This window comes from Acipenser ruthenus, chromosome 15 (assembly GCF_902713425.1).
Source record: "Acipenser ruthenus chromosome 15, fAciRut3.2 maternal haplotype, whole genome shotgun sequence".
Lineage (NCBI taxonomy): Eukaryota > Metazoa > Chordata > Actinopteri > Acipenseriformes > Acipenseridae > Acipenser > Acipenser ruthenus.
In genome coordinates this window covers 20,057,368-20,069,187 of record NC_081203.1, presented here as the reverse complement: position 1 = coordinate 20,069,187, position 11,820 = coordinate 20,057,368, and the positions used below count along the sequence as shown (strand labels likewise).

General features: G+C 42.1%; 1 protein-coding gene across 1 annotated transcript; it reads left to right on the top strand.

Moving 5' to 3' along the window:
* Positions 1–294: 294 nt before the first annotated feature.
* On the top strand, positions 295–10,534 carry LOC117422196 (coiled-coil domain-containing protein 177-like). Its single transcript, XM_034036908.3, has 2 exons — positions 295–390; positions 922–10,534. The coding sequence occupies exon 2, from the start codon at positions 934–936 to the stop codon at positions 3,001–3,003; it is 2,070 nt and encodes a 689-aa protein (XP_033892799.3). The 5' UTR covers positions 295–390; positions 922–933; the 3' UTR covers positions 3,004–10,534.
* Positions 10,535–11,820: the final 1,286 nt, after the last annotated feature.

The following is an 11,820-nucleotide window of genomic DNA, read 5'->3' as shown; positions in this document are numbered from 1 at the left end:
TATACGATGTTGTCTTTGTGAAGTTCTCAACTCATTCAAATTCGTTTTCAAAACGTTTTGATTGATTAATGAGAACATTATTACTGTATTAATCACTTACAAGTACACTGATGAACACAGCGCGCCGTATGCGCAGCACAACAACAAATTAACACTAGGTAATTACCGCGGCCTTGAAAGGGTTACATTCTCGACTCAACAGCCAGTGTTACAGTAGCAGCAGCACCATCGCACAGCGACAGGCAGTGGCAAGTGCTGGGAGTTTGGCTGCAAACACACTGACACTCCGCTTCAGTAATGATATGCGGCGGTAGAGGAGAGCGAGCCGGGGAGACCAGCAGGAGCAGAGATAGGTGGTGCTGAAATAGAATTAGAACTACGACTTGGAAGGTCGGTGTGCGGCTATCAGTTTATCACACAGTAATGTCATTTATTTAATATGATTTGCGGGTTTCGCCTGAGCTATGTTAGCTGAGACGCAGACGGATTTTTCTTTTTGTTTTGGATACACAATGCGGCAGTAATGTTGCAAGAGGAAGGCAAGGCTGGAGTGATTTTATTTGCACGGGAATGCTCTTGTAGTCTACTCTAAAGGGTTTGTTATTTAAAAAAAAAAACAGTTGGTGTAACGTATGTGTATATTAATCGATTTTATATACATATATATTGTTTATCTGCAGAAAAAATGCTGATTACACCTGTCATTTGTGTAATGCTATTTGCGTGTGGCTTACATTATGTAATTCCCAAAGCCACTATCATCTATTCATTTACAGTACTGTATATATACAAACTTTGTCCTCACGTCAATTATATCTGTCCAGTTGCCTTAGCTACAGACTGCATCACTTTTAAGCATAGTACAGTATAATCCCTTCTGATTAAAACCAGCCATTTTCTGTGTTTTGAATCGTTTTTCAGCTTGTCTTTGACATGGTGGATCCGCCAGATGCTGAGGAGGAAGGCAAAAGCAAAGAGCCAGGGCCTGAATGTTCAGCTGCTGCAGCTTCTGCCACTGCTGCCTCACGAGCTCCCGATCCCCAGAGCAGAAATGGACCAGACCCCGCCTCGGAACCGTCCCTCCCGGGCAGACAGAGGGAGCAGTCCCCCAAGCTGCACCTGGATCTCTTTAATTTCGACTCCTCCGAAGCCGAAGGCAGTCGCTACGTCCTGACCAGCCCTCGCTCCCTGGAGGCGTGTGCGCGCTGCGGGGTCAAGCCTATAGTGCTCCTGCAGCGCTCCGTCAATGACTTTGCCAAGGAGGCCCCCGGCCGGTCCATGCGGGAATTAGAGGGGCTGTTCGAGGCCTATGAAAGAGAGAGGCAGGGCAAACTCAGGAAATGCCGTGAAGAACGGGAGCGGATTATCAAGGAGGAAAAGAGGCGCATTAGTAACTCAGTCAGCAGCAGCCTACCGTGCTCTCCCGCTGGCAGGCCAACAGGGGGAGGAGTGTCTAGTATTTCCACAAAGGCTGTCCCAGCTCCTGCTACTAGTGCTGCAACAACAACGGCTAATGGTGCCATTCCTGCTGTTAAGACAAATGGACATGCCGCACAACTCAAGAAAAAAGGGAAATGCCATTCCCTGGATTCTAAACCAAAGAAACGGGAACCCTGCCACTCTACAACGACCAGCACCACCATGCGGACCTCCTCGGAGTCAGGGGCCTCCTCATTCAGCTGGGACAGCCCCCGGGACAGCCCTCGGGACAGCAGGGACAAGTGGCCGAAGGCATCAAGCCCCAGAGCGCGGACAGTGTACACCCTGAGCTCCCTAGTGGGGCGCAGCCTGAGTCTGGGGGATCTGAGCCACTCGCCGCAGACCACCAAGAGGGTAGAGCGGATCGTGAAGGAGGTGAAGCGCCGGGGGCTGAGTGAAGTGCCGGAGAGGGACCGCAAGATCGCGGCGCTCATGCTGGCCAAGCACCAGGAGGAGCACATCATGAGCCAGAGCCGCTACATGGCACACCTGCAGTGGGACAGCGAGCGGCAGCTGGAGGAGCTGAGCAGGGAGAGGGAGGAGAAGGAGAAGCAACGCGCTGTCCTGCAGTGCCAGCGCATGTGGCACACCCAGGTCTCCAGCCGGCAGAGGCGGCTCAGCCAGGAACAGAAGGAGATGGCCACCATCAAGCAGCGGCAGGCGGAGGAGAGCGAGGAGAAGTGGAGGGAGCTGGCTGAGAGGCAGAAGCAGTCCAGGCAGGAGAGACTGAGGCTAGCAGCCGGGGAGGAGAAGCAGAAGAAGAGCCACCAGGAGCACAACCTCAAAGCCCTGGAGGAGGAGAGAAGGGCGGTGTTGGAGCAGGAGCAGCAGCTGCTCCAGGAGAAGCTCACGATGGCCGAGCTGAGGAAGCAGGAGCACGAGCACCAGCAGCAGAAGGAGCTCAGGGGCCTCAACAAGGCAGAGAAGCTGAGGCACAAAGCCCTGATCAGGGAGATCATCAAGAGGGAGGCAGAAGAGAGGAAGCTGGCCAAGCGCACTATGGAGGACAAGCTGAGCAGGTCCATGGAGAACTATGAGCAGATCCAGGAGCGCAGGAACCAGGAGCTGAGGGAGAAAGCCAAGAAGGAAGAACGGCACATCAAGAAGGCCCGGCAGGCTGCAGAGAGGAAGGAGAAGGAACAAAGAGAGCACCTGGAGAGCCTGGCCAGGGAGACGGAACGCAGAGCACAGCAGGCAGCTCAGGTGGCAGAGGAGAGGGCGCAGCAGAAGGCTTTGAAGGCCGTGCAGAGTCGACTGGAGAAGGAGAAGATCCAGAGGCTGAACAGGCAAAGGGTGGAGGAGGAGGAGCGGCAGAGAAGGCAGGAGCTCCTGATGTCAATCGAGAAGAAGCTGGAGAAGAGTGAGCAGATCTTTCGGGAAAAGAGGGCTGTGCTGGAGAGCGCTCGCTCCGTGGCACGTGCCTCCTTCCACGTGAGAGACCGGGTGCGAGAGGAGACCAACATGCGCACCTTTGACAAGATGGCCCTGGAGGCCCAGCTGCAAGCCAGCCTGAATGAGAAATAAACATCCGGGTCTGTCCACAACTCAGCTAGCATTGAGCACTCCAGCCAGAGATCTAGGGGGGTATCTGGGAAGTTCTAGTGGGAATATACAATTAGTAGCACCCTACTTTAGGTGAAGCTCTGAAACTGAACCTTTCTGTTCTTCCAAGGCAATACATTTTCTAGTCAAGTTCCTAACCCTCCGAATAGTCAGGAGCAGCTTGCTTCCTCCTATACTGGTTCAAGTCTGGCAGCCTGGTAGGCCCTATGCACAAAGTGCTTTGAAAAAACAGCATAAACTTATAAACCATGTCTGAAACAATTGAGAGAAGTGAACTACAAACTAATCACAATGGTCTTAATTAAAAAAAAAAAATAGACCAAACATTCCTTGATTTGAGTTTTACTCTTCTCAGCGTGAACCAGTGCTGAATGGTCCTGGTATATTTTGCTGCCTCTGTAGATTGGCAAAAAAAAATTTTGTGGTCTATATATTGTATGTTTAAACATACATGCTGGAAACTTCATTAAAAGGCTTGAGAGTTCCTTCATGTCAAGCTCCAGACTACTACTTGGAATTGAAGCGCTTTATAGACTGTAAGTGCAAAGACCCATTTCTGTGAAAGGAATACAACGTTTTGAATGGTATGTAATTAGCAATCAAATCAAAACTGTTCCTCTTTGAAACGAAGATGTTTCTCACTATTCTTTTTGTGTGTTTGTTTTACTGTTGCCATTGTTTTAATACAGCCCTTAATATTCATTTAAACAAAAGCTGTTTGCATCTTGCTATCAGGCCTTATATTATTATTACTATTATTGAAACAATAGTACTTGATGGCCACAGAGGGCTCCACCAGTATGTTAATATTTTCCATGTTAGGTAGGTAGTATTTTTATGATATCACATTAATCTCAGCAGGGAAGCAGCAACCCTACTTCCTTTTCAAACCGAGGGCACCCAGGCTGTCCATTGGGCTGGTCGTCTGTGAGAAAGAGAACACACAAGAAACAATGCCAACCAATCGGCAGCCTGAGAAAGAGCCAAGGGACCAGCTTTACAGACTCTGCCAAATGCCTCATTGAAGCTGAACTCTGGCACAATGAGAGTGCCCATCATTATGAATTTACCACAGGGAATTTTAATTAAAATGTGTCACAGTTTCACACTGGACATTGTGAGGGACCAGAACTGAGATTAATTCATTACACAGGTATGGTGTTATTATTATTATTATTATTATTATTATTATTATTATTATTATTATTCACTTGGACAAACTTGTTTTTGTCATTGTACAGTGCTTCCTCTTTATTTCAACGTCTGACTTACACATAAAAACAAAACTTCAGATATTAATACAGGAAAATAGAGGACTTTTTACTGTCAACATGGCCAAACAGTGAATCAACCAAATTAGTGAATTACTGCAAGGTGAAATATTGAAGGAGCAGTTTATTTTACTACTGACAACAGAAAAGAAAGCACACTGTTTAAAGGATATTAAGTGCTGATATATCTATATACAAGAATTATTTGCAGCTTTTGTCACTTTTTTATATTTGAAATGAATGCCGTAGTTAGTACTTGCTATTGTACAAAAGTACAAATGCTGATAAATTTGGATTAAAATGTGTTTGTATTGAATTCAGTATAGTATATATTCTGCACTGTTTATAGTAAGTGAGAGAAAGACACTGGGTGTGGATTTAAATACCATAACGATACAAGGATTATGCAGAGATTAAAGACAGGCAACTGATATAACGGCAAATTCAGAGGAGGAGACAATGCATTGATTTTTTTCCTCTTTTTAGTTTGTGCAGTTATACTCAATTAAATTTCTCTACTGGCTCACTTCAGTAATTATTCATGACAATTTACTATTTATTTAGTGACTGACCCGTATTTGTACAAACAGTTTGGAAATGATATAGTAGAAAAAACCACAGTGCTGTCTGTATATCTCTATCTTATTTACTTTAAATAAGTGTAGGGTCATTACAAAGCGCATGTCAGCAACCATTTGTGTCAGCAGCACAGTGAATTACCCAAATTAGTGAATTATCAGTTTAATCAAACTGTAAACCACAGTTGGAGTTTATAAGAGAGTTTCACAGAATTGGAAAATTTGCATCAACCACCTTGTTTTAGGGACACTCCAGGGATAACCATTTGCAGTCCAGGGCTGTAAAATGATGAAATAACATCCAGATCTCTTATCCTAACAGGGTACATGGCCCTCGTTAGGAGGGGAAATCCTTTTCTCTTTTGCCTCCTGAGCTAGAGTTGTCATTTATAACCTTCTACTGCTGCAAGTAGTGGCAGCAGCGGAATTAAGCAATAGGTTTGAAGCGTGGAGGGAATGCTTTGGTCCCAACAGATAAAACTGCCTTCTTAGGGGAATGTAAATCCCTGTCAGTAATGGGTATATTTACATAGTAGAGTGCTGGAAATCTAATACCTTCCGGATGCTTCCAGATTTACACAGTAAGGTCTGGTGTAGATCCCTGCTGTGCGTCTCCCTTGCAAATCCTTTTAATTTGCACATTCTGTGATTCCCCACGGTAGAAGCTACAGGTCAGCAGGCACTCACAGAGGCCAAAGCAATAAAAAAAAAAACAAAACAGCCCTTGTGGACTATGCTCACTGATGCAGGCTGTCGCTACGGTGATGAGGATGAGCGATGCAGCTAGTTTAAAGCTGGAGTCAGAGTTACTGAATCTCTGCATTCATTTTTTTATATTAGTGCTTGCACTGTTGTTTTGCCCTTTGTACAGCTGCATTATTATTATTATTATTATTATTATTATTACAGTATTATTATTATTACATTATTATTATTATTATTATTATTATTATTATTATTATTATTATTATTATTAGTAGTAGTAGTAGTAATAATAGTTATTATTATTATTTTAGAATCCATTTTTTTCCACAATGGAACTATCATTTACAAAACAACAGATATGAACTCTTAGTAAGCATTGTGGAGCACTGCATCACTGAAGACAGGTTAAAGAGTTTCTGATTTGTATTGTCAGTGTTTATTCAGCTTGTGACAGACACTATTTTTATCGAGCGCCGGTGAGGTGTCAGTCTGTGTTTGGGAGAGGCCTGGGGCTGAACGGCAGACGGGGACTTCAGGTCAGGATTGAGGTGCTCTCTCTCTCTCTCTGTAATGCGCTATGCCTGTCGTTCATACCCAAAGAGTCTGTATCAGATAATCCCAAACTATGGATGAAACTGATCTCACCCAGTAACAGTGAGTCCTGACAACACCCGTTCAGAATGTGCTGCAGTACTGATGCTGCAGTATTGGGGATGCAGTAACCTTGCAGCAGTACAGCAGCATACACATAGGACCACTTAAACAAAACATCAAACTCAAATGATGTTCATTTAACAGATTTACTATTCATGTTCCATAGTTTACAGTGGTTTTCCTTGCTTTTTAATATGCTTTACTATACCTAAAAGCTTACCTGTGCTTCACCATGCTTTCACTATTACACTTTCTTATACTTTTGGTAAGGTAAACTTTTATAAGGAGTCTAAAGAAACACATTGCTTTACCATTGCTGAAGCCCATGTTGCCTTTATCGCTGCGGCAGTGTATTTTTTTAAATACTGTATTCCTCACTGCTTTTGAAAGTAAAAGTTGAGAAATGTATTGAAACAATTGGGATTATGTTTAAAAATACATTGTTGCGATATGAACAACACAGGACACAGCAAAGTACTGTAATGCGTTTCTATTGAACGCTGTAGGGGGTTCTGTGATACTTAAAACAGTTTTTATGGTTTAAACCTATCATAAGCTACTCTGAACAACATGATCTTGGACTACCTCGTTTTACCGTGGGTAAATTAGTCCAACGACTCCATTTCACGGGGCTGTGGGAGGAAACCGTACCACAGTATTTTTTATTGAGTTGCATTTCATAAATATAGCACTTTATATAGCTTGGTTTTGCACAGCAGAGCCCCTGCACGCTCTGTAAACAGCGCTTGCTGCATGGTATTTGGGTTTTCTTGAATTAAATAAATACTTTTTTTTTTTTAAGCATGAATGTACTAATGAAGAAAATATCACTGCCACCATTACTATGCAGTCAAAGACTTTATTTACTTGTTAACATTTCCACATTTGATCCCACAGGGCTTGTCTTTAGTGAAAGATGCACTGTAATCTGAGTGGATGCTAAGGTACTTAGAGGCGCAGCCAGAGAGGCAACTCATAGGAAGCAAAAACGCAATGATAGGGAAACAGTTAGGCTATAGGTGTGCTAAAACAAACCCAACCAATACGACACTCCGCTTTTTATTCTCTTTCAACCATTCTTCACATATAACACCAGACAGGAAGGGGTTTCTAATTTAAATTAATTCATTTATAAGTTCATCTTAAAAGGTGTTGTGGTGCTGACATTTACCTAAGAGCTGTTATCTCATTAGAATCAAAGCTGATGAGTAACACCATCAAGGGGAGGACAACATCTTTATTTTTGTGCACACCTCTAGATACATTTCCAGATTTTGATATCTAGTTTGTATTCGGTTATATTCCAAGTGCACAGAGAAATGCAAGAAAGCCATGAATCAGCAAACAGTCAGCATGTGTTGAGTCTGTATCCTCTCAATGTGCAAACTAGGGAAGATGCAGAAATACTATCTGTATTCAGAGGACGTTCCAAACACAGTGGTGAAATCAAGTTCAAAGCATAATGTTCATTCTTAAGACCGTAGTAAAAAATTGTTGGTTTTCTGTAACCTGCCCTTACCCAGGATTTTCACAACTACGCAAATATTTTCTCATGCACTCCCAGTATACTGTATATATTTCATATATTTTATTACAATCAAATAAACACGAAACAGAAAACTCAACCAGCAAACTGTTTATTTTGTACTGATAATATAAAACATCCCCTGTCTACCTACCCAACTTTAGAAAGTTGGGATACAGGAATCCAACAGTTTTTTAAGGGTGGCCCAGTAAATCATGGGACAGATGACTATATGCAGAACGGCTGGGGTGAATGTGTTGCCCATTTGAACCCACTCAGAGCCCTTGCCTGCTCACTAAATATATTGGGTGTCCCTGAATACTAGATAAAAATCTTCAGATACATGCAAAATATATTACTTTTATAATCGAGGATCACCTATCCAAAGGCAAGAATTCCAAAAGCAAAAAATGACATTCAAAGGAGTAGTTAAAAAAAATGACACTAAATCCGGCTTTTAAGCAGATTTAATTGGTTTAATTGGTTCAATTTAGAACAGGAGTAGAAGAGCCAACTTTGGCCACCTCTGGTATGGTACACTGAGGAAGGCACTAGCCCAAGGCTTCCCAAACCCGTCCTCGGGACCCCAGTGTCTTCTGGTTTTCACTCCAACTGAGCTCTCAATTACTTAACTGAACCCTTAGTTGAACTAATAATTCACTTAATTCGACCTTTTGAATTGTTTTCAGCTCTTAAACAGTTGGAGGTTTCAAGTTAACTATTAGGACCAGGTTTGGGAAGCCCTGCACTAGCCAAAGCGTTTGTCAATCAGTCTGAGTGCTTCAGTATTTTTCTCTATGGTGATCTCTAACTGGGTTTCAGCTAAACACCTGTTTTCAATTTACAGTGTACTCTTATTGGACAGCTTGGATGTAGGCTTTACATTTCATACTGGAGTGAATCAGGTCTCTAGGGGCAGTGGTGTTGTTATGTGGTTTTGAACGAGCAAGGAATGTATTTTCAAGATTCAGAAACTGAACTGAAATGCTGTGAATGTAAATAAATAAAACACTATTACAATGTGTAGGAAGGCCAAAAGGCAACACTTCCCATAGCAACAACTTTAAAAATGATGTTTTTTTTAACAGCTTTCCAATTGCATACAGTTCTGTAATTTGGGCCCTTAAATAAGTGAATCACTGGCCCCAGAATGGCTTAGTACCACATAAGATTAAGGTTTTCAATATTATTAACTAACAACTCAAAAACCTAGCCCATTAGAGATTCTCCATTTCACAAGATTTCCAAATCTGTGTCACTAATTAAAAATGCCAATGGAATCAAATGGAAAACACACCTTACAGTTCACAATAGACGTACTGTGCAGAATTCATGATTATGACCCTGTGTGGTAAACTTGCTTCCCTTCAAAGGACTGCAAATTCAGAATGCAGAACGCTATAAATCGGAAATAAAGACAGATCAGAGAAAATTATAATAAAGGGGTCCCGTGACAATGTTGCTTATGCTAAGAGGCAAGAATATGGATTTAAAGTCTTGGTTTAGCACTTAATACACTTCTTACTGCAGTTTACACTGATGGACATGTGAATGTATCATTCTGTTAAATCCCTTTTAGTGGTATGTTGAATCTTGCCTAATCTTGTTTCTTGTTTTACATACTGTATAACCTGCAACTTCCCGTGGAAATATTTGTGTTATTTTATTGCTAATTTCCTTTTATTACCAGTACTACTGTTTCTCAGGCCCGGTGTGAGGGTACGGGCCTCCCTCTCTGTAACTGTGAGTATTAAAGCAACTGCAGTATATCAATAACATGACTATACCAGGGAATGGCCTCTATCCTTCCCACTAACCAACACTATGTATTCTCTCAGTAACTGCCTGTAAATCAGTATCAGGATGGGTCCTTTCCAAGTTTTTGTATTCAAATCGATTGTCATAATAATGGCAGTTCTGATGTACTTTATATATATTTGATATGATTATTTTGCTAATAAAAATGTATTATTTGTGTCCAAAAGTCAGTCTGTATCATGATTTTTTGTTATTGTTATTATCCCTTACAGGTAAGTTTGGGGTACCAGTCTGTTACCCTAATGAAAGCCCCAGCTGGACCTGTCCTGACACAGCAGCACACTTGTCTGGTAGTGATGTGGTACTGCAATGGATTACAAACAGTGTTTATATCCTAGTAATAACATACGTTGGGGGCCGTTTAGGTCTCCCCTCGTAATGGCTTATCTGCATGGTGTGCAGGGGGAGTCGTGCAGTCAGGGGAGCCCAGGGGTCTCCGAGTTTCTCCGCTGGTAAAGGCACCGCTGTTTGGTGTGCAGGGTGAGTCGTACAGTCAGGGGAGCGTGGGCTTGACTAATGACTGTGCATTTATTGTATTTATTGTTAACAACCAGAATACTAACACATTAACAAATAATGTAATTTTTTTGAAAAGGGACCAAAAGTCTCAGGCATTTATATTCTTACCTAAAATCACAGGCACCCCTGGGTTAGGGAGGCAAAATCTGCAGGGACTGTTTCTCCACTCTATGCTACAGCACCCCCCTCTGACCTGCAGCTCTGCTGAGCTGTTGTGGGGATTGCTGGCATGAGGGAATCTAATTGGACAGTCTACATAAAGTGATTTAACTTTCTAGCAAGAAGAGCACGTTAACGTGACATATAAGGTTTGATTTGCACTGTTGAAGCGCTTTCTGATTTAAATGTCATGCATTAGCCAAAGTCCTTTTTGTTAATGTAACTAAAAGTAACTACGGTCTTTTTTCACATAAAATGTAATCTGTTACCACATTTTGTTACCTATATGAAAAAAGAACCATTACAGTTACAAGTTACTGTAAAATGTAATCAGATTAGTTACAAATTACTGAAAAATGTAATCAGATTACAGTACATGCAATGCGTTACTCCCCAGCACTGGTAGTGTGTATAGTAGAGTTGTGCTTTACTCTTACTCAGTATTGTCTTTAAGAAGTATTTACTGGCAGTACCGTAAGCAGCCTTGGTGCACCAGTATGGCAGTAAAATGTCAGCTCTCCAGATGAGAGAAAAATCATCTTCCAATCTGCTTCTAAAACACTTAATGCAGAAGTTAATTAGCATTGATTGGCACTCAATTGGAAACGTGAGGGAGGACAGCTTTGTGGATTTATTGAATACTTGTTGCTAACCGCTTCCTTACAGTAATGAGTACTAGTAACGGGTGTCTGCACGCCCCCCGGTGTATAGAGTGATAGAGAAAATGTAGAATAAAATCATAGGCGATCAGAACTTAAATCTGAACGCAAAACCATACAAGAAAACTAAATAAATCACCAGAAAGCAAAGCTGGAACGGTTCAAGAGATTTAACCGCTCCTGGATGAAATTCTGCAGAGGAAAATCAGCAGTTGTAATGAGGTCCTTCACATGCTGTGTGCTTGAAGCAGGCTGTGGGCATTCCTCAGGGAGCAGCCTGTGTGAGCTCTGACCCCCGGCTTGGATCTCACAGGGAGAATGAGACACCACATAATTAGCACTGCACCGCACTCCAGGGACCCCTGCCCTAGATTACGAGTGAGCACTCACAGACAGGCAGACACACAGAGAGCTCACTCAATTAGATGCAATGTGCCAGTCAGAGATTAACTGATCTTTAACAATTCATTTGTGATGGAAATATAGGCCAGGTTGGTTACGCAGCACCAAAAGAAGGTATATTTACCTTTTTTTTTTTTTTTAGTCTTTGAAGATCCAGCTATCGAACCGACTCGTTCCCTCCTCCGAAGCCATTTTCTAGCAAGATGATATAAAAGAGTGCGTCCATGTGACATGTAAGGTTTTACTTACACTTGTAGTTCCATTTTTTAAATGTAACTATGTTATATTTTCACATAACATGTCATTCATTTTCTTACCATTACAGTTACAAGTTACTGACAAATGTAATCAGATTACAGTAATGCGTTACATGCGATGCACTACTCCCCAACAGTGATTGTAAGGTACAAAAAAAAAAGAATGACATTTGAAGCTACTCTCCCTTTCACAGATGAAAAGCAGAAACATACACTGAATATATATATATA

What these genes read in the sequence shown, in the direction of transcription:
- LOC117422196 (XM_034036908.3), top strand. Translation starts at nt 934, where the DNA reads ATGGTGGATCCGCCAGATGCTGAGGAGGAAGGCAAAAGCAAAGAGCCA.